We start from the raw sequence: 15,426 nt of genomic DNA, 5'->3' as shown, positions 1-15,426 counted from the left end.
GTAGAGTCACATATTTAAACATACAAATGATTTATAGAATCACAGAGATCATGGAAAATGGTTACTTTTCTGTTAAAATACAAATTCTTAAAAATTATTGCGGAAAAACATCCGGGATACTTGAATACACGGAGAAAAATAATCCTGTTAAAAAAGTGACAGCATGCGAACTTCCTGATAAAATATTAATCATTCAAAATATATCGAAACACGTGTTCTTTTCCTAATAGATAGCATGACGGAGTGTTACAATATAAGTATGTCTGTATAAACATCGTTATTTGTCATCAACATTTGTTTTCGACTGATAATTTGTTAGGAACTCTTTCAATTCATTCGCAATAGGCCAGCAGTCCATTTTTTAACAGAAAAATGAATAATTTTTTAAAGTAACAATATTTCGTATCATTAAATTTTCTCCGTGTAAGAAATCATTTTATCACGCCGCCAAAATCACATCTTTCAATAGGTTTATACAACATCATCTTTGGCATTATTAATAACAAACATAAAAAGCGACATCAACTTACAGCGCCTACATTTAAAAGTAATTATTTTATTCCTATAACTATTAACTTAAATAAATTTAGACAATAAACCACTTGCAACGTGTAGGTGCAGGGTATGGGTAGGTAAGACAAATATTGGATAAAACTTTGAAGGTATATTAATAATGTACGTATATTATATTTATAGAAAACATCGGTTAATACATACACTCTTACACCATCGTAATTTATTATACCGATTGATTCTTAGATATAACTCCTTTCACACAATCAAATATTAAACATACAAAGGTCTCTCGATATTAGTTGTGACACCGCATCTATTCGTCTAATTAAGGATATGTTCCAACGTCGTGTATGTGAAACCGTATGGTAAGCTTGCTACAGGTAGCTTCATTTTATTAATGTATACGTATTTGTTCAAGATAGATTCATCTTTAAACTTTCATGTTCCAGCCCCGCATGTAAATAAAACCGTGTGGTCAATTTGCTGCAGGTATTGTCATCTTGTTCGAACTTCATATGCAAGAAACTGTTATAAATGAGCCGAAGGTTGACTTATCTTTATCATGTGTTCCAGTCCTCATGTGTAGTAAATTTGCATGAAACCGTGTGGTATATACCTAAACACGAGTGGTATATTTACTAGAAGTAGGTTTATCTACATAATATAGTACATGAATATGTGGAAAATTTTTCAATGGGTATTTTCATCTTATGTTCCAACCTTCTGTAGATACATGAAAGCGTGTGGTATATTTGCTCCAAGTAGATTCATATTATCATAGATACGCGTGTTCCAAATTCCTCTGCACAAATTCGTGCATGTGGTACATTTTCTGCTGATAGATTTATCGTATTAATGATATGTAGAGGTATGTACAAATCTCATGTAAACGAAATCGTGTGGTTTATATTATGTCGCTGGGAGATTCATCTTCTAAGATTCATCTTTAGGATGCATTTTCGCGTCCGTGTATATTAATAATCCGTGTGCTATGTTTGCAGCAATCAGACTACGCACATTAAGAAGCATTATTTCTTATTAACAATGAACATTCAATTTCGATATTTTCGGTTGAACTTTCAGTGTAGAGAACCCGTAGGCGGCGATCTCCTGGGGGGTGGTGGCGGGTAGGGGTTGTACCTAGCCCCGGGGAAGGGTGGCAGGAGGTGATGCTGTGGATGTTGGGGCTGCGGCCAGGGCGGGTAGGGCGGGGGGTAGAGGCCGAGCGGCCGCCATAGGGCGCGAGCTTTCTCAGCTAGGGCGGCCAGATTGTTGTTGTTCTCTACGTCCTGCATGCACTCCGGGTAAAGGCGCAGGGGGGCACGAAGTAACTGCTGCTCCATCAGCATGAGCTCCATAGGATCTCTGGAGACAAAACAATTAAATCATTATTAGTTAAGTTTTCTAGAGTAAAAAAGTTTTTTTTTGTTATTTTAGTTTGCTCATAGCGAGGGTTCCCAACCTAGTCGGCCGTGCAGTAAATCTTAAAATAAAGTGGAAAAAAGTTTTAAAAGCCTTTTATTATATTAAAATAATGATGTAATGTAAAAAATTATATCCTCGTCGTAAGACAAATTGGTTTTGCTAGATTCGTGATTGTATGTTATTGAAGCTGTTGAAAGGTCAAAGTTTTGAAGAACTTGTAAAAGAATAAGAACAAAAATTCTTGTTATAAGTCGGTCCCCATGAAAACTAGGGTCAAAAGTAACCTTCCCTTCAAAAGGTCCCTCGGCTTACAGTACGGTTTAATAATGACTTCAGATGTCGGAATGGGTCCCACAAAAATATATATATATTATAAGTAAGAATTACTAAAAGCACAGTTAAAATGTAGGAAATACATTAATACGAGTATATCAACAAACTAATTATTGATACCGTAAAAAAAGAGATATTCTTGAATGGCTTATTAAAAAATTGTAAAATATTCCCATTGTTAAAGGTTTATTTTGCTACTTTGAAAAACATAATAGTGGTGAAGGTAATGTACCTCAAAAGGTTTTAAAAAGTGATACATCTTTCATCTAAAAATTAATGTTCGTTTGTTTGTGTGTTTGTCCCCTATACACTCAAAAACTACTTGACTGACTTCGCTGAAAATTTCAAAGTTCGTTCTTGTTATTGCCAGAAGTGTTTAGTGGTTTGATGGGTAGAATAATTCGGGAACGCCCGGGGAAGTCTTCACATTATCTCTGGACTACACGATATAATATAGTTTTTTATTAGTAACAATGTGGTATACAGTAATGAATTCTTTAATATGGTTTTTATTTCCACCTTAAAAATAGACCTAGTTTTCAGGTACACTAGAATTCACAACCTCAAAACTTTACTCCAAACTATTCATAACCCCAAGCAACGCCGAGTACACGTTAACTAGTTTATAAGATATAATAAGTATGATTTAAGCCAACTGACGTCATTTATTGTGAATAAAATATAGCTATACAAAATAATGTACAATAAAAACCTGATATATATACATTTAAGATTCGGAGTATGACATGAACTCGAGAAAGTCTGTGGGGTCTGCATTTCTCTAGCCCACCCAATATTCCACTTCTGTCAATCTTTTCACCACCGGAATCTCCGGGGCCCAAAAGCGGTCGGTTTGGCCGCAATTACGACGTGTTAATACAGCGCGATAAGTCCCCGGGCCATCGGTTCACAGCCTCTCTCAGGTGTTTCAATTTTTTCTCGTGTCTATCATATTCCCATAAAATGATTATATCATAATGGTGAGTATGAAGCACGCCGACAAAAGGGAAGCAATAAATGTTACAAAGCAGTCCGCATTCTCCTGTGTGATGTTTGTTTATAATAATATCAATCAGAAAAAGTCAAAGTCGAAAAGAAATTTAAGAATTTTCACCTTTTTCTTAGCATAAAATTTTTTTTAAGTATATTTTTTTTGTTTCGAGAAAACAGGACAGATTTGAAGTGATTAGTGCTCCATCCGATTTTGATTCAGATGACGTTACAATTCTGATTACGTTCAGTCATTCTCTCCACATCATAATTAAATGGAATCATGTCAGAGGTTTGCAATTTGATTTCAATAATAAACAGCTTTTTTATTATTGTGATAACTGTTTCAAAGCAATTTCAAACCGTGGTTTGGCCACATGGAGACGACTTATTTGTATGATTTTATTTACACCTACCCTATTTTATATGTGCAGTTTAAAAGTAATATTTTATTTGAAACCAATTTACGTTGAAAATTGAAATACTAATTATGTTAGGTAATTGCCATTAAAATCTGTTGCAAATACTACCCCGGCTATGAATATGAATTTTAATGTGTTTGCAGAACTTATTAATAACATGATTTATTTTTAATTGTGAAAAAAATATATATATGGAGTTGTATAAATTAAACCCATAATAGTAAATAAACTATTTCTAATTCATCTGATTAATTATAAATAGTTTATTTACTGTTATTGATATCAATAGTAAATAAACTATTTCTAATGCATCATCATCTGATTAATTAGAAATAGTTTTTTACGATTATTGAGTTAAATAGTAAATATTAACTATTATATAACTATTTCTAAAGCATCATCATCGGATGATGCTTTTATTAAGCGAAACCAATAGGTAATAAATAAAATAATTTAGTTATAAAACAGTTTTTTTTTAATTTAATTAATTTGTTAAAACACCAAGTACCTAACTGTTTTCTACGAAAAAATAAATATCTTTATACTAACCACTAAGTAATCAATATAACCGACATGTTTAAAAACTAGAGATTTCTTCCTCAGGATAATTTACATTAATAAATATTATTTTATATAATTGTTAATTTTGTTTCATAATAATAAATGATTTTATCACTGCTAATTGTAATATTTATGTTTATATGTATTTATTTGACTATACCTGTTATTCTATTCTTATATTTGTTAGTTTTCATTATCCTGGCGAACAAAAAAATTGTTTTTAAATATGTCGATTATTTGATTGAATAGTGGTATACAGCGCCCTTGGGTTAATTATTCAAAAAACGGCGCTATAAAAATCATCCAACTATACAGATATATTTATTTAATTTAAACTTGCATGTATTCAAAACTGACTGATCTGAACATTTTTTTTAAGTTTTAAAATTAAATTAATTTTTACAAGACTTTAAACCTCAATTTATTTAAAGAATTAATTATGTGAGAGATTTTTCTTAGACTCCGAAGCATTATATTTTCAATGAGAAGTGTTCGCTTACAGGAGACCTCTCGAATTAAGTTTGAAACAATAATTCAGTTATGTCATTACATTTATCCATTTCAATCATCAATGTACACTCCGGTGAATTCAGCCAAATTACAGACATCACAAAATCTCCAGGTTGAAAAAATCTACGCCACCGTTATTACGGACTGAAGAAAAGCTGAAAAAATTATATACATGTCGATGCTATTAAGTCTTCTCGTGTACGTTTAAATATTTGGACACCCTGTAAAATCCCACAGAGAGGTGCAAGAATAGAAATGCGGTATAGAATTACACATGATGACCGCTCTAATAGCAGACTATTACAGGTGGTTGTGGTCCGGCCTTATACAGGTGTTTCATGTTGCCGCGCCTCAATTTTTCTATCCACTGTGTAAAAAAATGCATCTTATCACTTTGTTGTAAATTAAGACGCCGCGGTAAAATTATCCCCTTTGCGGAGTGGTGTGTAGGGGTATAAACGTTTGGGCCTCACTGAGGCGGCCGCAGGATATTAAAGGCCGAATTAAACGAAAACGACAAAAATGATCATTAAGTCAAAACAGGCAATGGATCTTTTTCTCTAGCCTCTAATAATGTCGGCGCCCGGGAGGCACGTAGTGTGGAGTAGAAATAGTTCTTCATGATAGGTGTGATGTTATTATGACTGCTATCAGGTATCGGGCGGTACTTAGCCGAGGGAACGCACAAAAGTAAATGTTGTAAACATTAACAGTCCATTTAAATCATTCTCTTCATAATTTTACACTCCGCTTGGATCTCGCGCCTTGGGCAAATAATTATCAGAAAGCTCATATTAAGGATTCATAAAGCTTTATGCTCTGTTGGGCTCGTAAAAATGAATGGAATAAGAATAAATCTTGAAGTATCTAGTAGGTACCTACGTAAACCTTTAATTCATAAAAAAATACCATATTTTCGCAAAGTTAATTCAACTTCAGTACATTGGTCTTACAAAATCTACCTATAAAAACAGTAAAAGAACGGCGTCAGTAAGTCTGGAGTCTCACGATTCCTGAGAAGTGATTGCACGCCTTTGAAACGCTGCTCCCGCATTCGCCTGCATGTGTGTTTTTTTACCTGCATCGTAGGTAGCAATGTACCAAATCACTATTTTTATAATTTTTTATAACGAATTGGTATACATTATGAATACAAAAAATACGATTTAGATAAATTGAAGGTTTTCCTATCGTTTCGCTTGAGTAGAATAAAAATAAAAAATAAATTACTTAATAAAAAATATGAATGTAAACTACTAAAAAAAAATTATTTCAATAGAAGCATAAATGAAACAACTTTTAAATAATACAGTACTATAGCTAAGATTATATGTGACAGTTTCACTTGATTAACTTTTTTCCTTTCTTATAAAATTATTTACAAAATAAATAAAAACCAGTTTTGCGCTTGAAATCGAACGTTTCTAGACTCCGTTTGTCAAGCGATTTTAATGCCTATTACCTACAATATAAGGTATACCAAGAATATACACATTTATGGGCTGTAGCTTCCTCTTAATGGACGATTCACTCTCTATACACTCGTTCGATTTTTGGCATATTATGGCGAATGTGTAAACGTTTTGAGCGATCGCTTGTCACAAAGTGCCAAATTTATAGAATCTAAAATTATGGGAAAACGGCGAAATCTAAGTGAATTCATTGGCTTTAAGCCACAGTAAGCATTTAATTTATTTGAGTATTAATATTTTGAAGAATGATATTTAAAATAATATAATAAATGCGTGTGTATACAAACACTCGCTCGAGTGGCTAAAGTCGTTCGGACGTCCACTACAATCATATTTTATTTTATATTAATTTTATTCGTAATATATCTAGATTTGTTAAAAATGTACGAACCATTAGCAAAGTTCACCACCAGTTACTTTACAGGCTCTTACATAGCACCTAGCGGTCAGAAGTAAAACTAGGGCTAACAGATAAAACAGATGTTTTGCTGTATCAATTGGCTTTCTTTGAGAGTGTTTGTTTACAATTAGCTTGTCAATGTGTTTTACTTGGTTGGATTATAAAAAGCCTCGCCGACTGGATTTTTTCTTCTTCTCTCCTATAAAATAGTAACAAGCAGTCATTATGGTCAATAGACCATTAGTAAAAGTGTTTTGTCCGGGTCGGGAATAATTTAACTCTTTGTAACATTAAATAAAGTGAAATGCAGTTTTGTGCAGTAAAAACAAAAAAACCATGCGTCTGTTATTGAAAACTTCATCAAGCCCAAACAAATTTTAACAACATTCGTAATAAAAAGTCACAAATTGATGGTCCGAAGATAGACATATATACTGACTACAGTAGGCTAAATTGGACATTGATGCTAATAAGTCTAGAGAGTCTTATAATTGCATTTTTGTGGAAAAGGATTTTTTTAAATAATATTATTTATAAATATCTGGATAATATGAGTGATGATACAGTCTAATGGACTGATGCGGGTTGGTGGGGTGTGGATTGGAGAGGGGGGAGGTACGTCGAGGAGCTTGGTAGAACCAGAATCTCGCCGCCCTGTAATTTGCAGATGGGAGGTGTTGCTGTTGATGGCATGATGATGGTAAAGTGAGGACCTGCGTGCGCAGCCAGGCCAGGCCTTCTCAACTTTATTTCATTAAAATTTTGAACAACTTTGTAAAATGAGCTTCATCTTAGAACTATGTTTGGAAATCTGTCTATTTTAGCTTTTCATGCTCTAACTAACTCAATAAATGGTTTATCGATAATACGCAAGATACGATTTTTAATTTTATTTATTATTTTAGCAGCCTAATAAAATATGCGGCGGTTTCCTACTATAAAGATATTTCAAAGCTCCATTCCATGAAAAATGTGTTGTTTCAATTTTACCCTTCGTAGGGCACGATAATGGAATTTCATTGACAAGTGGCAAGTTTAATACTAACCCGTTTAAAATGACAGAGCTCATCTTCCTAGAGTTTTTGATGCTTCACATTATAACCTTATAATACGCAATTTTCTTGTTGAGAAAAAATCATTTTCAACTTCATTGGCTTGAAACAAAAAAAATAAAAATTTTAAGATATTTTTTCACCGATCTGGAATAAATTACATCATCTCGTCTAATTTAATTCGCGATTCATCAAACTCGGTCGACAACACTTCATCTGTTACTAATTTAATTACCGAGCGACTAGAGCAGGTATCGCCGGGTTTCTATTCCGACTTCTTCGTTCCATACAGAAAAAAATAAGGACTTGTAATGAAAACTCCTCTCACATGATTTATGTAAGAGCCGAAGGTGTATTATATCGGTGTAAGTCATTTGGCCGGGCTAATTTAGGGCTAATTATATATTTACTAAATTAACACCTGTGGGGATCAGATTTTACACCGTGCTTCTAATAAATCAAAATTATTTCTTGAACGCGTGAGAAAATGAGCTGCTCTTTTATTTTTGCGTGGGTTTTACTTTATGATCTTGAGAAATGTAATACCTATATTCTAGATTTCGTAATTATATCGTATTGCACCAATTGACGTTTACAATGTTGATTTTTTCAATACAGTGAAATTTGGTATTATTTAATTGAAATTCATAATTATTAATGAAAATAAATCGCGAAATGAGGTGATGATAAATATGTTTTATCGGAAATGAAGTTCGTTGAACTGTGGTCTATACCGATTTGAATTAAAATGGTGTCGCCAATTCACAATTTTGACTCCTTGGCCACAGACATGAAGTGAAATTGAATATCTATTGCTGAAAGAATTCGGATAATTAAATAATAAAATCACCAGGAGTGAGGAAAAATGAGTGTGCTGCAGTCACACGGACACGCCCACAAAAAAAATTCATTTGATTTTTTTTTTTTTTTAAGTACATCTATAGTAGTAGGTATGTATTCATAATTTCAGATGATTATAGAAAATAGTGATTATCACCTCTGAAGAATAATGATTTACAAATGTAGAAAAAAGTAACCTTAAAAAATACCTCTATTAGCGTTTCACGTAAGTAATAAGGTCGAGAGGTAAGGCTCTCGACTAGCAAGCCGAAGGTAGCTGGTTCGAATTCCGGCGTGCGCAAGAAAGGTAAAGTATTTTACTTGATCAATTTGTATTTTTTCACAATTTATTCTTTTAAAGTGTTCTTACGACCACCATTTAGAATTGAAATGGTTGTAATGGCTTTAGCTGTGTTTGGTGACCAGATCTGAAGTGTCAGGTACTCCCTCCTTCCTCTACCCCATCTCCTTCCCTTCCACAATACTTTCAGCCTCACGACATACCCCAATTGGGGATGCCATAGTCTCACTGGCTCCAGATGGTTGGGAGCAGTTGGGACTCTTGTGCGGTATTCATATATATAATATATTCATATATTCACATATATAAAAAAATACTTAAATCGCGGGCTGTAAATCGTAGGACAAACCGTCAAAAGAGATGCGTATTTATTTTCGTTATAAACAGTCTTCGCGCATATATATTTAACTGTTTTGGATAGGTTATATCATTGAACAGTAAAATAATGACAACGACAAAACAATTTAGCTACAACAAGTGTTATTATGACACAGTGCTTAGGTTTACATTTAAAAATTGATAAAATAGATTTTTTTTAATTTAAGCTAATGAAAGCAAAATATTCGCAACAAATATATTTTATTACTTCAATATTTTTTTGTATGTACACAATCTTGTAAATATATTTGCGGTTGAGTAAGGTGTTAGTCAGTAGAGTAGCGTTTAATTTACATAATTATTTAATTACTTAGGTATAATTTTAATAAAGTAGCATTTAAAAACGTGGCCGACGAGATGAGAAACTGGTCTCGCAGGAGGCTGGGTCCATCGCGGTGTGAACCCCGAGGCTGGGGGTGTAACTCTCCGGCAATCAACGGCTAAACTTTTAATTAAAGGACTTATTACTTTTATATTGATGGAAATATTCAAAAATCATTGAAAGGAACGAATTGCTACAAAGCAATACTTCACGGAATATCAAAATCACAACAAAAAGAACATTTTTAAAAGGTCATTGACATAAATTATCGTGTGCCCAAATAATAAGTACAGCACGAGACTCCATGCTCCATTTCCTGTAGTTGCTTCTCGCACTAATTTTATTATTCTGAAATTAGTTACTTAGTGACGAACACTAGTGGGTTGAAACCGGTCGGCATTTGTTTTTAAATGAAGTTACATGCACAAAGTCACAGTGTTACATTTGGTGAGTAATTGTAATTTACAATTTTTCAATTTTTTTCCGTGATTTATTTTTGGGGTATTATCATGTGTTGCGCTGCCTCCTTATGTAATCAACGTTTCGGAAAGCGTTACATTGTTCATCATCAGGGAAAATGTGTATAAAGGTACCAACATTAATTAATCGTTGTAAGGAAATACACATTTCAATGATTAATTAGTGTGATCGATTTCATAATTTTTCAAGTTTGAGGCAAATATTTTCTTTTTATAAATACTTCCAGCCTTAAAAATTCAACATTTAAAATGTCATGTGATTTTTCACTGTGTCAGGGTCTGCGCTAGTTCTAAATATTTTTTTAATGACAAAAAACCTCGTTAACGTTTTCGCTGACTCGTAGTTAGTAAAATTCTGTCTCCAATGTTATAACTCGTCTATCAAGAACTATTTATTGTTATACTAGACAGGGATAGAAATGTATCAAAATGCGAAAAAGCATCATTAGTGACTTACAGTTTTTTAAGAAGTGGAACCATTTTATTTTCCATTTAGGATGATTTCTCAGTCATTCATTACACACCCCCCCTGTCCGCATTGGAGTCTTGCTCTGGGCAATGCTCGTCAGGAATCTTTAGAAGCCATTTACCACATGAGCGACATATCCAATCAACTGCCAATACGGGCACATCACTCACATCTTAAATTCGTCTGCCGGGAGCGCAGAGGGGCGAGAGGTAGTAACGTTTAGGCGGGCATGCAAAACTCCTCTTCTTAATTATTATTACCAACGCGCATTCGCCGCGAAATGGAATCTTAGTGGATGCGTATTGGAAGATTTCACGCATTGCTAATGCAGGCTTAAAGTTGATTGCAAGTCGGAGAGGTTGAGTTATGAATATGCAGGCACGTCTAAAATAACCATAAAGTAAGGTATTGCTGTATTCATGGATATATTATGCAAGTCATTCATTTTCATCATACGAAAGGGATAGATTTTCACCGTACAAACGGTTTCAGAGTTTAAAAAAAATAATACTTTAGAAGCTTGCAAGGAAACAAGGCTAGCGTCTTTAATTGCTCTCTAGTATTATACATATCTACAGAGAAGCGTCGAACTGGCAGAGAAAGGACGTAACAAAAGTATAGTGATAGCAATCGAAATGTAATCCCTGAGGCGTTTGCGTGGTGTGAGATGATTACGATGAGGATTTGAAGGCATACATGTTTGGACACGTAGATAAATAGAGAAAAGGGAGTCAGAATATATGTGAGGCACCAGTGGATGAGAGGAGAAACCAGGAAAACCCAATAAAGACATGACACAATTGATTGAGTAAATCAAATAATTCCGTCATAATCATTGAAAGGTGAGTCAATGTATGAAAGAGGATGGAATAAGGAAGGTTATCAAAGAGGACAGAGAAATCAAAACCACCTAAATCACAAAGAGCGAACAAAGTGAGTTGTAGGGAGTTCCATCCTATAAGAGATAGTGTAGGTATCTGTATTGAAATAGTTTCGATGGTAATTTAGTTTTGCTATAATATTACACACTACATTAGTACGTCATATTATGGTATTGTAAAGAAAAAATATCCAATTAGTTGAAAAACGAGCTTTTGACCTATTTATCTGAAATAAGCGCTTTCCTTACACGCTGAGGAGTCATCAATTCGTCTCGCGCAATAATGAAGGAACTAAATAGCTACTTAATTCATTTCGACATATCGACGCATAAAAGGAACTCCGTAAGTGGAGCAGTTTACACTGGGGGGTATTATTATCGACGATATTTCCATAAAGAAAGTGAGCGCCGCAGAAGGTTGAAGAAAAACATTCCGAAGGGAATTACTACAAATTGTTCTCTTTAAGTTGCCCCAACGCCTGCAATTTATTTGCAGCGTCACGATTGCATTGTGTGGAGCTGAACGGTTTGCAAGTGAAAATGGTCATCTTTGGAAGTAAAAATTATCTTCAATTGCTATAATTTGATGCAATAATCGATGTACTGAAGTGAAATATTTACTTTCACACTATTTCAATGATGGATTGAAATATTAATGATCGAATTATTTATTTTACTTGATGAATTTATTTACATCGATGCCAATATCTAGCCTCTAAGTAAATATGACTCATAACTCATTACGATAGAATTTCTTTAATACATAATGGTAAAGTCATCTTGAGGGGAGAAGAAAATTGTTCAGAACATTGCCTTGATGATAGCCAGACTCCGGTAGGTGAGGGCACCAGAAGAAGAAAGAGAATGCTAGATTATATGACGAAATGGAATTTGGAGCGAGATAGCATAGAGTTAAACATACTGAAGATTGCTCTGGTGAAAGCCAACCTCCGATATGAAAGATCACCAGAATAATCAGAAGAAAAATAATGCGACAATGAGTTCTGAATAAACTCATCGCAGTAGGTGCAATTATAAATATGCATTGAAAATATTCAAATAATAAGAAGAAAACAATGATTGAACGATGAAATTGGAGAACTTCCAACCATTACAAGTAATTTTGCAGGAAAACTTGTATCAATAATTTACCGCAACTGCCTCATAGTATTTCTTCGATAAAAAAACGAATTATCTGAAAAGGGTGTCGATGTATTAATTTCTAAAATATGATCAAGTAACGCGTATATTCACACTAAGCTACCCCTCGGTACAACCTCCGTCGATGAGAATGGCAAATCTGACGTAAATTTCCATAATTTCCATTAGCGGTCTTAGCACGTAGGGCAGTTATTATAATTCTCTCCGCACCTGTGAGGACCTATCTTCCAGACTGATCATGCAAGTGATCCCGTTTGACAGATCACCACACTTCGTGGAAAGGGTCGGGGCTAGCCAATCGAAGGTGATATCGACACCTTGTAGGGTTGATCCCCTTTTGGGCTTACGGTAGGTGCTTTTCACTTTCTGCTTGATGGGCTTGGGTCAATGACGAAAGAACTATAAACTTACGAGGATGTTTTATTGCAATCAACACAATGGCATTAACGAAATAATATGACATTACGGGAGATTGGTTTTTAAACCATTTTCTGAGTTGAACTAAAAAATACTGTAACTTTTTTCAAAGGCTATATATATGAAATTATGCTCAATTTAGCTAAAACTATCGAACGAAAAGCTCTGACATTATAAAAATTGCACTGCTTATTTTCCATGTAATGTTGAGATCATCACCATTATTTTCAGCGCGTAATATCTTTTCGACCATGAGCTATGAAGTTTTGAAATATTTGTAAGGGTTGAAACTTTAGCAATGCCAGTAAGAAACTTTGTGACTACCTATATCTTAAAAAACTCAGTGCTGCCAACATTAGCTGATGTTTAGTTAATCGCGAGAAGAACACAATCATTGTTTTTATCCACTCATCGAGGTGCTGTATCTACACTTCTACGGTTACGTGATCTGTTCATACATAAAGTTGGGATAATGGTTGAGTTCGCAAAGGTTCCTCTTCCCACCATAGGTAGGTAGGCAGGTTGTTGGTAGATAGGTTGGTTGCGTCCCACTGGCGATGATAATGAGCGCGGTAGAACGATCCCGGCTTTGTTGCCGCCGATCCGAGATGTAAATCTTTCCTGTAAACACACCGTAATGTGCCTTAAAAGCTTTTCAATTTGAATAAGTAGCGGTCGTCCATGGTCTAAGAGGCAATAAATGGAAAATGCCGATGATCCGCCTCAAATCGTTCAAGGAAAGTATTCGCGCCGACAAGGGAATAAATTACACGGAAAATTTCATTATTACTTACGGCTACCAGGCAGTTTGAATTGAGACTTCACGGTCTTTGCTTTAAGCTCCTGATCTCTCAAGTATCGAAATACCGTATCAGATCACAGCACGTTAGGCAATTCAGAAGGTTACACAATTACACGTGGCAGAGAAGCTGTAAATAATAATCAAAACACTTTGCTAATTTCAATAGCACCATCTTCATGAAATGTTAGACAGAACATAGTACGCAGATATTAAAATTTTGTAGCTATTTGCTAAGACTAAATGAACGAAAAAAGGTATTACTATTTTCACAGTTTTTTTAATGGGGACATTTCAAGTTCATTGCTAACAGAGTCATAAATGCCCTTGTGAAAGTCGATTCAGAAACGAAACGAAGCTTGAGAAGGTTTTTGCCGTGTTTAGTAACCAGAATTGACTAGACAGATAGTTACCAACCTTCCACTTTCCCATCTCCTTCCCCTCTCCATTCCCTTCAACCTCACAGCCAATTGGGGATGCCATAGTCCCATTGGCTCTAGAGGGTTGGAAGACTAGTGTGTGGTATTCACAGTAAAAATAAAAGCATAAATTTTTAGGCAAAATCTATAAAAATATATAAAATATATATAAAAATATAATACCAAAACCCTTTGCGTAAATTATTTTTATTTTTTTATTTATTTATATTATAGAAACTAAAGAGTGATGAAACAATTTACAGATATTAAATAGTGGGTACCTATGATCCCCTGTGATGTTCCTAAGTGCAGCTAAATCTGAGTGTGTGTTTATATATATTATGTATTCGCATTAAACATCTTATATCATTGACTTGATACTCCTTTTAAATGTGGGCAGTGAATCAAAAAATGTCGATATAATAGTTAAAATGTACTTGAATGTATGAAGAACACGATTAATTGGCAAATTAGATGCTACATTTATCTGTGCGCGTCTCAAAGGTATTATTTTCACTTCAAGTAAAAAAATAATTAAAAGTTTGTCGTTCCTCATTTCTAACTGACTAAAGAATCATTTCAATGTACATATATAAGTCAGTAATCGTATACAATGTACAGAGTATCATGCATCTATGTATGCAGATATTTATGTTACAGGTACCCTCACGTCCATCAGGAATGAAGGTGCCGATTTAATAGGGCATCATTATACGATCATGTTCCATCTACATCGCTCGCTTCAATCAGTTTCTTGCGCCTTTTTATTACTTTAATATTCAGCCCGTACATTCCCATGCGCTATAAACAGCAGCAGGTGATGTTCCATAAAATATTGAATATTAATATGAAATAATTTGCCTACGTACTAAAAAAGTTAAAAATGTATTGATTTAAATGGGAGTTTTATAACTCGCCAATTTGCAAGCTTTCAAAAATCAAGCAAACGAATAATATGATAATCTGTTTATAAAATTACCAGCGGACCCCGCAATTCATCGCTATTGCTGATGTCTTTCTCGGGTGCCTGCGATTTATTCCACCATTCACAACTGTATACCATAATGTTATTGTTAAAAAACTACTTTACATCAATTTTAATACGATTCCCTATCTCATTCAGGTACAGAGATATTGGGTTAATTGTTCCTCAGGCGTCCCCGACTTCTGCCATAAATCAAAACCTTTTTCTAAACACTGCTGGCACTAATAACAAACTTTGAAATTTTCAGCGATATCTTACGACTACTTTTCGAGGTTTACGAGCTGAAACATATTCT

General features: G+C 34.2%; 1 protein-coding gene across 1 annotated transcript in view; it reads right to left on the bottom strand.

The window, feature by feature from the left end:
- Positions 1-1,424: 1,424 nt before the first annotated feature.
- The window catches only part of mid (midline), a 123,315-nt gene continuing 109,313 nt past the window's right edge, over positions 1,425-15,426 (bottom strand). The window contains exon 6 of the mRNA XM_089631052.1: positions 1,425-1,881. Coding sequence (XP_089487178.1) covers positions 1,596-1,881 — 286 coding nt within the window. The 3' untranslated portion in view covers positions 1,425-1,595. The remainder of the gene's footprint in view (positions 1,882-15,426) is intronic.

Source organism: Hesperophylax consimilis, chromosome 4 (assembly GCF_061612785.1).
Source record: "Hesperophylax consimilis isolate HC1 chromosome 4, BYU_Hcon_1.0, whole genome shotgun sequence".
Lineage (NCBI taxonomy): Eukaryota > Metazoa > Arthropoda > Insecta > Trichoptera > Limnephilidae > Hesperophylax > Hesperophylax consimilis.
Note: the sequence above shows the minus strand (reverse complement) of the source record. Positions and strands in the feature narration are given on the sequence as shown.